Raw genomic sequence first — 12,758 nt, 5'->3', positions numbered from 1 at the left:
TCTCAGAGGAATGACTTACATCAGTTGTCTGTTATGTCCTGCCAAGAGAGCCGTAGTTCAAAGGAACGTGTCCGAGTGCCAACTCTACACTTCACCAGTCAACGTTGTCCTCGTACAGGTGTTTTCTCTCCCTCTTGGCTTCTGAATTTTCTTACTATCCACGGCGGACCTTGAATCATATCACGAAAAGTGTAAGCACGGGAAAAGCTCAGGGAGGCTCTCAAGTCTGAGGTCATTTCAGGTTATCTTCAGCTTCAAACTGAGCAGTTGCGTGAGGATTTAGGAAGAGGAGCAGATGTGCCTCACCTGACCTTGATGAAGACTCGGGATGACTTGGCAGCTGCCCGCAGTAGAACAAAGACTCATTGTACCATCACAGGAATGCCTGCGAGTTTTCAAAGCGGTTGTACGGCCGCTCAACTGCAGCGGGTGCTGGTGTAATTAAACTGATCGTGAATCATTCGGGGTGGCAGGTGATCACTTCAGCTTCCACCTCAATGCACGAGCTTTATTTCAACGTAAACGTCAGCTTAAACACTGGGTTATATTGGACGCCGACGCCGGTGTGACAGAGCAGGAGCGAGCACCACTCTTTCAAACCAGTCCATCAGCCTCCTATATTTCTTGGACAGGAGGCGCTGACCACCATCCACAAAGCATAACATGCTACTGCTCTCCCGGTCCACTTTTTTTGTTTGAACAAGTCCAATGTGGTCGCAGCTCTCTGGGTTTTGCCGTGCTTTAGGTGCAAGCGGTGTTGGAGCAGCTGCGTATACAAGACCGATTCCAAAAAAAAGTGGAGCGGCTGTGTGAAATGCAAATAAAAACAAAATGAATGAAAATCATTTAAAGCCTGCGTTAAACTGAATATTCTGCAAAGCCAACGTATAAAAAGATCGAAGCCGAGTAGTGTCACCTTCCCACTGTGTTGCATCACGTCTTACTTTAACAAATTCAGCTGCTCAGCAGTTCGGGCCTCCTTTTGTTATATGTTTGTATCATAACGTGCCAAATATCTTTAATGGAGGACAAGTTTGGACTGGAGACAGGCCAGTTTGGCACCCGGACTCTCTCAGTCCAGAGCCGTGCTGTCAGAGTACGTGCACAAAGCGGTTTGGCATCATCTCACAAAGTAAGCAAGCCCTGTGATACCCGCACATATCCTTCATTATCTATATCCTGTTCACTAACGGCCTCTGAAACAGTCTGGGCAGTATCGTTTCTGGATTTTATTCGTGTTTATATTTGTAGATGCAGGGGAGAACTGTGTGCACCAGTGATGGTTTTCAGGGGTGTTTCTGAAACTGCTGCAAACTTATCAGGTCACATTATTTTGAACTCCAACCCACAAATCAGCTTCTCTGAGACGTTCACTTTCAATACACAATCATGTTTACCTCATTATTAATAAGATGGATATATTTTCAGATCTTTGAAAAATGTATTTGTACTTAAATTTTTTATTCATTTAACTGTTGTTATTCAGGAAAACGCGACTCTTTTGATGTCATGGCCAATATGACCCAGTAATACACATAAATACTGCAAAATATGAAGTAAATAAAGAGACTTCTGCTTCTTTCTTCAGCTTCTCCCTTTTGTGGTCATGGCAGCAACAGATCATCTGCTTCCATCTCACTCTATCCCCTGGATCCTCTGTCACACCAACCCTCTGCGTGTCCTCCTTCACTAAATCTTCTCTGTTGCCTTCCTCCTTTCCTCCTCCCTTGCATCTTCAGCATCCTTTGTCCAGCATATCCACCATCCCTCCTATGCACATATCAGCCTTGCCCCTTTTACTTTGTCTGCAAACGGTTCCCTCTGATCTACTAACTCTGTCCATTCTGATCACTCCCAATGAAGATCTTAACATCTAAAGCTTGGCCTCTTGTCTTTTTATCAGTACCACCGTCTCCAAAAGGCACATCATAGCAGGTGTCACTACTATCTTGTGAACCTTGTCTTTCTGTCACAAATCACTGAACCCTGCCTGGACTCTTCCCCTCCCCACTCGTACGCTTTCACTTCCATCTTCATCGTCACAAATGCCTCCCTCTCATTTCAGGCACCCGGAGCATGAGAAAAAGTTGTCACAGTCGTCTTGGACCAAACGGGGGGTAGCAATGCTCAGGCGTCTACATTTACAGCCTAAAATAAGGGTCCCAGATGTTTTAAAATTGCTTCAAGGCCATTTAGTGAGACAGTGCATACGATTTAGTGGATTTTTTTTTTTAATTAAGTTTGAAGCCTTTCTTTCCAATTCAGTGCTGGCTTCTTTTTGAAAGGAACTGACTTCCTTTACTCATGTCACATATGTAAGTCAGTAACAGACCGAGAGCAGTCCTGTAAAGAAGGATAAACTAGTGGTTTAAGATGCCCTTTCATGTGTGCACATTCCGCCTGCTGCAATCACAAACACGAGTCTCAATCCTGAGCGGGTTTACAAATCCTGTGACTCAAGGTGGCCATCTGATGGCTGCCTGACAGAACAGCAGGGAGGCTTAATCTTGTTCATGAGCTGTGTGGACTTCTCTTTGCTGAAAGCAGTCCTCAGATGTCACTCAGATGACCCCGGCGTTACCTTTTGATGTAACCTGAATGAAGCTTGATCTCTTGCGGTGGCGGTGCTGTGTGGACTAATAACAAACTGTGAAACGATGAAAGCGAGATCAGGCCGTCTTCAAATCTTCACAAACTTCTTTCTAATCTCCTGCCCCCAGATAATTCTTCTGCGGCCCTGCCAACTTTAAGCCGGGGGCTCAACACAAAGAGAGCAAAATAAAAATAATGAGGAGCATGATAGGGCAGGAAACAAAGAGAGAGATTAGAGCTCTTTGAGGCTGGTGTTTGATTTAATCTTGTGGTTGGCCTGGTTTGTTTGCGATGCTTTCCCAGAATGAAGCGATTATGCTGATTTTGATGGAGTAAGGAGAAAGAGTCAGTGAAAAAGGGTTCCATCACTGCTTTAGGGTGGTGTTGGCTGATCATCTGAAGTGTTGATGCAGCCAGTATGCACTTTATGGAAGCTGTGTGTCAACGGTTTATCCTTTTATAAGGTCTATATTGTACCTGCACCCGATTTAAAGTTTTATGAGCACGTTTGAACGAAAAAGCAAACTCAGCTGGGTGCTTTTGCACTTCTGAGTTTACTCACTGAACCATGACATCTCATCATCTGAAATCAAACAAAAAAAAAAAACTGTTGATGAAACATTTCTGGCATGATGGGAGTGGTCTCTTCAAAGCCTGAATAAAGGCAACGGAAACAGAAATGGCACTGGGAGGTTAGATGGTTGACTGTCAAAGGCCCAGGAATACTTAAAACCACCTACCCATCCACTGGCATCGGCTAGACCCTTAGCTTGGTAGCATCATTTGCAGGGAGGAGTTAACTATGTGGGTATGAATGGTTGTCATCTGTCTGTGTTAGCCCTGCTTCACATTGGTGACCTGTCCAGGATGAACCCTGCCTCTCGCTCTATGGCAGCTGGGGTAGCCCACCCATGACCCTAATAAGGATAAGTGGAAGAGAAAGGAAGGATGGATGGATAAACCAAACAGAAAAACTGGGACGCCTCTGGCTGTTCATCATCTAATAATGAGTAAGTAATTTATTAAATCTGTTCTTACTCATTAATTTAATTGTTCTGAAAATCCATATATTTGGATCCAACTGGGCTGTATTTGAAATAATATGACTTTGGCTTTGAGAATCGGTGCCAGCAGCCTCTGGAGCTGCTGTGCCAGGTTGTAAATGTGCTTTTTAATTCTGCTTAGTTAGATATTTTAACACAGGACAAAAAGTTAATACCATGCAGTAGTTGCATATTGCTGCTCTGGAGCTGGAAAGACAAATTCAACTGACTGCCTGAGATCACACTGAACTTTCCTTCTCCATCATAAATTTACCATAAGCTGGAGTCCTGGTCTTCCAGGTAAGTCCAGCCAATCACCGATGAATGTCTTATTTCCTTACTTCCGTTCTGTCTCTTGTTCTCTCTGTTTAACTTCAGCGTCAGTGAAGCTGCTGTAAAAACCACACTTCTCTAAAGTTGACTTTGTTTGAATTCCAGATGTTGCAGATGCTTCCAGGGCTTCACCTAATGATGGCTGGCAGATGTTTGTCTGTGTTTAACATATTAACTAACTGAAGTGAACAAAAAAGGAACCGCTAATCAGCTTCAGAGGTGTGTTGTTTTGCTTTGCCTTCCCTCACCTGACTTCAGCTCCTCACGCACAGGTATAGTATAGTGACTCAGATAAAATGTCTCTTAAAATATTTAACTATTCCTTTTATCTATCTATTTATCTATAAGGCTTTCCCAAGTGATTCTTAAGAGTATTTAATTCATGAAATACTCTTACAACACCTTGTGGCTGGGGCAGTGCTGGGGGCACGTCCAGATGTGGGATTTTGTGAGACACATAGATTATAACTGATCAGTGAATGTCATTTTACTACTTGAGTACACATCATAGACCAAACAAGTTTGTATAGATATGTGTTTTACTAATACTGTCCACTATGACATGAGCTCCTGGATCCATGTTTAGAATCACCAGTTAACCTATCCATGTCTGTATAGAAGAAGAAGAAGAACAGTATCTGAAAGGTATATCCTCAAGAAAAAGGAAAAAAGATCAGAGAGATGTGGGATTTTGTGAGACATATACATTATACATTCATCTGATCCATCTGCTGTTCCCTGATGCCTCATCAGAGTAGGGTGGCTGAAAAGAACGAGGTATACAAACTTACACAAGAACTGGCCTGATGGAGTGATGAAGAGCCTTGGGGAGACTGTTGTTGTGATTTGGCACTGTATAAATAAAATAGAATTAAATTGAATGAATTTAAATGTGAAAATTGTTGGTTCAAATTGTCATCTGTCATCTGTAAAACATGGCGGAGGTGGTTTCCATTTCAGCCAGCGGTGTTGGAGATCTTGTCACGGAAAACTATGAATTTTTTTATTTTTAATCCAACATGCAATACCATCTGGAACGTTTCTGATTGACAGCAATGATCCCAAACACTGCCAATGCAGTAAAAGCATCTCTGGATAGAAAAACACACATCCTCAACATTACTGAAGCAGTGTGGGATCATCTAAAGGCATACAGCATCCAAAGAAGAGCTTTAAATGCCCTTCAAGACACAGGATAACTATTCCTGAAGACTACTTAAAGAAATTCAAAGAAGGTTGCCTTCAGTTCAGGCTGTGTTGAAGAATAAAGGTGGTCATGTGATTGTAAAAAAAGAAAAAACCCCAAAACAAAAGACTATTTTGTGCCTCGTATACTGTACTACTTGCATGTTAGCACAGATTTCAATAAATCCCTGCAGCTATTTCCCAATTTTCCTGGCAAAATAAAGGGTGGTTCATGACCTGTGTACCTTTTTAGGGAGAAAAAAGGTACACATATTTACCTTGAGGTCCAGTGAGGTGCATTAGTGCAAAACGGACCCATGAGGACTGGGATGGACTTTTAATGTGCCTCACAGACTATCTTACTGAGGACGCAGTGAACCTCCTGACCCTGATTTCAGAAGCAACCGAGCCAGCGTCGGGATGAGATGGCCCTGACATCAATAAAGGAAACACTCATGGTTAGATGATACAGGGATGACACAGCATTTGGGATTTGTGGCGAGTAAGCGCAAGAATCTCATTGGATCCCTTCTGCTGGTCGCCGGGTTACAAGAAATTATAAAGTGTGAAACATTTGGTTGGAGAGTGCTAGTGTGTGCGTTGCTGCACACTTTCAAAAGCAGCAGATTACTCTCCCCCCCCCCCTCCCTAGCCCTCTCTTTTTGCACACAATTTTTTCTCCTCTGCACACACAAGCTTTTCCCAGGGAGGCTTGATTTACTGCACAGTGGAATTATGGGAAGGGAAAGCTTCCCAACACAAGGTGGCTGGCGCAAGGCTTTTGCCAGCCACCGTCTTGATGCTGGTGATGCTTTATGAATCCTGCAGATGGAGATGATTTGTCTTCTCAAGGGGAAGCTTTGACGTGCACGGCTTTGATATGCATTGTCGCCGGTGTGGAGATCAAAACGCTGGACGTCTATCAAAAACCCCGAAGGCCAAATTCTCCAAAGAGAAATAAAGAGAGAAGAGCGTCTGTCAGCAGCGCAGCCCTGCGGACCGTGCTGTGGTCGGCTGTGAGGTCCCGGCGACCTGGCCCTGCTGACGTGTTGGGCCTCAGTGCTGGCTCTGGCCTTGACCAGAAGAGGGAACACGATACTTAAATCATTCATAATTAGCTCCTTCCCTTTGCTTAATAACACGTGAAGATAAATGACTTCCAAGAATTTTCCAAATGGAAATAGTCGGTTTGGAATTAAAAGCCAGAAAATGGTCTGGGAGCCCTGTATTGTAGTGGTTCAGCCTTTGCCTTTGATTAGTCCTGCTGACAAACATTGAACCACCTCTGTGGCGCATTTTTTTCAGATTGAAATGTAAAACAACAAAGAGTTTTTCATGAAAATAAACATTTATTGTCTTTTTACATGGTCTACTTTATACACACAGTTAAATGGCCCAGTGGAGCCTTACAAATCTCACTACATAAGGAGGAGAAATCTTATAAAAATGTCTCCCCCGGTCTTAAGACGAGCTGAGCTTCTCCAGGGCGCTGTGCAGGGTCTTGAGGTCCTCCCTCATCTGGCTCAGGGCGTTTTGGATTTTACTGGGTTGATCCAGGACCTCCACGCTGCAGGTGAAGGGGTCATAGCGGACTGTGAAGGGGCGCTTGATGTTTGCAGAGTATTTCCTGTGCACATAAAACAAATTGAAGACAAATATTAGAAAGAGAACAACGTTTAACTGACCAGACATGTCTGGAAATCACTTTGGAGATTTTCTACTGGGTATAATAAACAGCGATTCTACTGAGATCAACTGTAGTACTGAAGACTGTCTGATTGGTTTTTCACTCAATGTCATGCCCACTGGTAGAATTGTCTGCCATACTAGATGTGATACAACCACAGGTTGCTATGGAAACGTATACTGTAGTGTTGTTAGCAGTGGTAATGGCTGGCACTCACTGGATGAACTTGGTGCTGCACCAAAAACCTCCTAGTAATTGCTTTGATTGCTAGCAGGTTGCCATGGTTGCCTGTAGTTTTTCATCTTTATCTATTTGCATTTCCTGCATATTTACATAACCAATAAAACTGCTTGTGCTCTGCATTTTTGACCGCAGTGTTTACTTAAATCTCAGTATAGTGGCTGGCCTTTTTGTGGGCCACACTCCCAACTGGTGGTTGTCAGAGGGTCAGTAACTGGTCTGTGGCCCTGTGTGACTGGCATGATGGTGGTTGCCAGATGGTTGCAGATCAGTTTCTATGTCTGTGTGACACATTGGCTTGGTTTTTTTTAGAGCCGGAAGGGAGCATATTTGGACAAGAGTGAGCTAAACTGTACAGGTGCCACTCACAGGCACAAATATCTGCTAATCAGTGCAAGTGACAAACAAATGAAATACTGGAATTTCACTCAAACTGAAGCACAAACATATGGATGGTCTATACCTCACAGCAGGACATATTATTAGTCAGATATTTCCCCTAAAAACGCTCCCTAGAGAAGCAGAGACACAGTAGAGAGGTCCACTTTGTGAGTTCAACTAGTGGAGGCAGATAGTCGGCAGCTCTAACTCCAACTTCTCATTCAAATGTTGTTAGTTCTAGTTGAGACTTCATAACCTGCATTAATGAAGGGTGATGTCACAGTAGCTATGTCCATCTTTTCTATGTCCATCACAAGTGCCAAAAAGAAGACAACAATATATAATATATATAGGATATATAATACACTATTAAAAAGTAGGGACCTCCATGAACATTTGATGAGGGTTTCTATGTGCTTATATATATTTTTCTTGTACCTCAGTTTCATCTTTGCATCCTCGAAGCTCTCAGACACAAAGTAAACCGGCTGGTAGGTTTGGTCCTGGTACGGCTGGACCGCAGTCTCCTCCGGGGCAAACGGCTTGTACTCGGGCTCGTTGGACAGGGCGTACTGGAGACACAGGTCACCAGCAGTGTCAGACAGCACAGCAGGTAAATGCAGAAACAGAGGACATCTGTGTGTGAGGAAACTCACAACAAGCTCTCCGTAGGAGGACAGAAGTCCAGCGCCGTAAGCCTTTACTGCCCCGTTCTGCTTGCAGAGGCCAAACTCCACAGTGAACCAGTATAACTGCAGTGCAAAAAAAAAAAAAAAGAGGGTTGATGAAAGGTGTTTACCACTAGATGGCACTGAAGGCCATTAAACTGCAAAGAGTGAAGCTGTAGGTCTGCATGAATGTGTTAAAAATCACTCATTGCATTTACATGTTCTATTTTTGAGGCTGAGAATCGTACCGTTGACAGTTTCTCAATGTCCTCATCAGAAACCCCGAGTGAGGCAAGTCCAATCTCCTGAAAACATCCAAGTTTATTAATTCATACTTCATTTAAGGTCACACAAAGAATAAAAACAAGCTCACAGTTCAGTCACCTGTGAAAACTGGGCAAACTCCTTATCTGCCAGCATGGGGATATGGCCGAGCAGCTCGTGGCAGCAGTCTCTGTGGGAGCGGTGTGATCTTTATTATCAAAGTAAAATCAGCCAAGAGCATAAAGAAACAGTTCAGGTCTTACTAAAAACTCACGGCTCAGGGGAGTGCATGGGCGCAGAGGAGTGTCTGATGTACTGCGTGCACTGAAACACCCTGAAGGCCAAACTGGCGAGGAAGTCTCGGGCTGACAGCAGGCCGGCTACTGGGCGCAGCTGGAAACCAGTTCTCTCTGAATTTAACCAGAAAAAAAGAACAGAAAATAAACTGTCCGTTTTGGTATCTTCTCTTTCTGCGTCTTTACTTCATTTCAGTCCTTGTTGTCACAACAAGGAGCTTTAATTAACACAAAAACAGCATTAAGGCACAGCACTGTCGTCCCAGACTCCCCACTTGTAATGCATTAAAAGATGCATCAGTACCTGTGACACAAAAAAACATGCGAAGAATCACGTTTCATCTGCTTATCTGTCTAAATGAAACCTAACTAATGAGAGAAAATAGCCAAGAAAATAAAAAGCTGTTTGAAGAAGTGAAGAACTTTTATAATGCATTTTAAAAGAGTGATATCTTAAACACTACTTCTCTTCTTTATACGTGTAATTTCGTCTTTTAGAGACTTTTAAAACTCGTCTGAGTTAAATTCTGTTCAGATTTTAATTTTTAAGTGTGTCACCTTTCAAGAAGGCCGACACCTCTCGTAGCTGAGGGATACGGTCCTCTCCGTAGCCGCACTCTTTCTCCAGCTGCTGCAGGCCGTCTAGGAACTGTTTGCAGGCCAAACTCGGGTAAATGCTCCTCAGCTGCTGGTAGACCTGCCTCCTTTAAACACAACCATACCAGAGCATCACTGTGATGTAATCGCCCCCTCCACAGTGCATCTACAGCCATGACTGTGCAGGCTGGGCTGCCTCACCATGTAGATATCTCCTCTGCTGTGTACTCCACCACAGGTAGCGGGTCCCCCCTGCAGGATATTCATAAACATCAGTCCCCACATGTTCAATAATATGTTCAATAAACTATTTTTAAACTGGATCTGACTGCATTCACGTCACCAGTTAACCCAGAAAGATATAAAGGTAAGATATATATAAAAATAAGGAAACTATGGCATTAAAATTTCAAATGAAATATCCTGAAGTCAAAGCAATAATCTGCACAGTATAGATAAGACATTACAAGTGGAGACAGTCCAGGTGCTCAGTAGGGGGCGGCATAGAGTTAAAAACATCCAGCTTTTATTCACAGCTTCACCTGCGGGTTGCAGCATCTGATGTGGTGTTTTTCTGATCACTTCTTTCTTTGTGCTGCAACAGCTAACAATTCCACCAGCCTATGCATCATTTCAGCTGCACAATTCAAACTTTTCACCTCTTTTAGATTAAACTTTTTAACCCGGTAATACCAAACGTGACTTTTTCAGACGTCATCAGCGTAGAGGGACTCACTGTTTGTATCTGAAGGCCAGCTCAGAGATGACGGCCCGTCTCTTTCTGTATTCAGGGTCATTGTATCCCTGCAATAAATGAATAATGATCATTACGCTCTATTTTGCCATTATTTTTGTCTTTCATTTAGGAGCAGATGCGTAATCACTCACTGGATGGTCGTGGTCCATGTCAGGATCAAATTTGGTGATCAACATGTTGCATCTGTCGAGGTCTTTTATCTGTCGGGGAAACCAGGGCACTGTGGTCGAGCGCAAACAAACTAATTAGTGCTCCTGCCATCCGTCTGATTGGCTGATATCGCATGCAGTGGTTAATGGGTCCTGTGCTAACATGATAAAAGCATTGGGGTGAATCAATGATCAGACACTTGCCCTTTTCTTCTGGCATGCAGCGAACGTCGTCAGCCACTCTCTTCAGTGAGTTGACGAACACGTCCAGGTCTGAGCTGTGAACTTCACACTTCATGAAGAACTCCAGGTCCGTCGTGCTGTTCTTACACTTCCTCCCCATTCGGCTCTCGATGTGGAGAAGCTTGGCTTCAAATGTCTGCAAGAGATTTTAAAAAGTACAAAGATGTAATTTTCCTGCTTTTCCTTCAGGTTTTTCTTTCAGTTCTGCTGGTCTTTAGCTTTACCCCATAAACATAACAAAATCTTTTTATTTGTCACTCATTCCATGAGCTTCACAGGCTGCTCAAGACAAACCACCCACACCAAATAAATCTTACCAAACACAAATTCGTTGTTTTGTTTGTTTGTTTTCCATTACCCAGGAGAAAAAACAAGATTCTTGACATTAAAAATATAATTTAAGAGTGTCTTGGTTAAAAAAAGACAGCAGTACAATTTAACTGCATAAATGAAATTAATTAGTAATTAGTTTTGGTGATATCTCTAATAAAAATCGGACTTTTTCCTACAGCAGCAATAATGCCTGATAATTGAAATCCTTTTATCCAGAAGTCCCCTCTTCAGTAACACCAGCTTTAAACTTTGCAGTAATTCTGGATTTTCTGAAAGTTTTATTGTAAGGGATTCTGCACACCATGAAATGTGGAAAAATGTGCTTTGCTTCTGGCTCTCTGTAGTTTTTTTTTTTTTTTTTTAATTTATAAGGTTATCAAAGGACAAGTGTCAACAAAGCAAAAAAAATGTTCTGTAAATGTGCAAATTAATGCATATTTATAAATTTAATGCATTATTACACGTCACAAACTCGTCAGTCCTTAAAAGAAATGAGGAAATTTAATGGTGATATCTGGCTTCATTTACTGAAAAATGCCTCTGTCGCACGATTCAAGAGTGTTTGAGACATGCTTGACATTGAAATTTATGCTTTTTTCAAGTTTACATTTAATTTATAAAATCGTCACACGAGTCTATGCATTTAATGAAGTGCTTCCACACCTCAGTCTCAGGCTCACCTCAAATATTTTCCCTGTTTTGAAGAAGCCCGCGTTTTTCTCGCTGCTGAGGGCGAACAGGACGTTCAGGGTCACCCTGCCGTCCTTCTCCTCAAACACGAAGCCGTCTCCGTACCTGGAGGGCCCCGGGGAGCCTGCCGGGCCGCCGGCACTTCCGCGCTCCCGGCGCGCGTCCTCGATCAGGCTCTGCTTCCTCCCGCTGAAGGTCTGCACCACACCGTCCGTCTTCATCTCTGTTGGAGCTGAGAGCTCGGACAGGTTTAAATAGCCTCCTCTCATCTAGAGGCTGTATGGAGATGAGCTGCTTGGAGGCCTGCTATGCGTCACGGCGTTTTTTCTATTTATGGGGCACAAATATCAGGAGGAGACGCTTCAGGTGCACTCAGACAAAACCATTAAAGGTTACGTAAACGTTACACAGTCTTGGATATAAATAGAAAATTATGCTATGAAGATTATTATGTTCGCTTCTTATTCACCCTGTGTTTTGGGGCAGCTACAGGAACAGATTCAAGATTACATCTAGACTGCAGGTAAAGAAGACATCAGTGAGGTGAACATAACCTCACCTCATTGAGGAAAAGAGCACACTAATCAGCCTTAATAATGCTCCAGCTGACCTAAAAGGTGGATTTATAAGTAAATTACCCTTTTTTATTCACTAAACTGGTGGTGTACAACAGAGGGGGATGTTTGTGTTGGTACCAGCTGTTCCCCTCCAAAAAAATAATATCCTGCAGCACCCAGAATGCTTTGCAGTCTGTTAATATGGACAGACCAAAGACTGTATATAAAAGATGGAGAAGTGACAGCCAGAAGCGACCATATTTGGAAGAAAGGTGAAGCGCTAAGAGCTAAACCGATGAACTGTACAGATGCGACTCACGGGCACAGATAGCTGCTAATTAGTGTTAAACAGAATTTTTTAAATGGTTTGGGGAGCACAGCACGTCTCAACATTTAAGGCCCCCATTATACTTTGAGCCTGCTCTGGTGCTAAGTGACAATATTAGCAAAACTGGAGCATGAAGACTTAATTTTTAGAATGATGATACCATTAATAACACTTTAAAAGGCGCAATGAGTGACCCCAGCTAGAAAGGAATGAGTAATAAAAAATGCACCCCATCAAGACTTCTGAATACAGAAAGTAAAACTATCCAAAGAGGACAAAATTACTCTTTGCTGGAGCTGGAGTCTATGAAGCCAACCCCAAGTGGGCATTCGTTTTTTCCCCTCACTAGAGGAATATTAGCTGACAGTAGACACAGGAAGTACAGTCAGAGTACAGAGATATTTATTAAAAACTG

The 12,758-nt window shown here is 42.9% G+C and overlaps 1 protein-coding gene across 1 annotated transcript; it reads right to left on the bottom strand.

The window, feature by feature from the left end:
• Positions 1-6,515: 6,515 nt before the first annotated feature.
• th2 (tyrosine hydroxylase 2) lies at positions 6,516-12,758 on the bottom strand. The gene is made up of 12 exons (XM_026146368.1): positions 11,449-12,758; positions 10,397-10,571; positions 10,175-10,263; positions 10,023-10,090; positions 9,488-9,538; positions 9,248-9,393; positions 8,668-8,803; positions 8,514-8,583; positions 8,378-8,434; positions 8,118-8,213; positions 7,900-8,033; positions 6,516-6,780 (listed from the first exon to the last, which is right to left on the bottom strand). The coding sequence occupies exons 1-12, from the start codon at positions 11,725-11,727 to the stop codon at positions 6,615-6,617; spliced, it is 1,467 nt and encodes a 488-aa protein (XP_026002153.1). The 5' UTR covers positions 11,728-12,758; the 3' UTR covers positions 6,516-6,614.

The sequence above is a fragment of the Astatotilapia calliptera genome, chromosome 17, assembly GCF_900246225.1.
Source record: "Astatotilapia calliptera chromosome 17, fAstCal1.2, whole genome shotgun sequence".
Lineage (NCBI taxonomy): Eukaryota > Metazoa > Chordata > Actinopteri > Cichliformes > Cichlidae > Astatotilapia > Astatotilapia calliptera.
The sequence above is the reverse complement of the archived record's forward strand: the minus strand, read 5'-3'. Positions and strand labels throughout refer to the sequence as shown.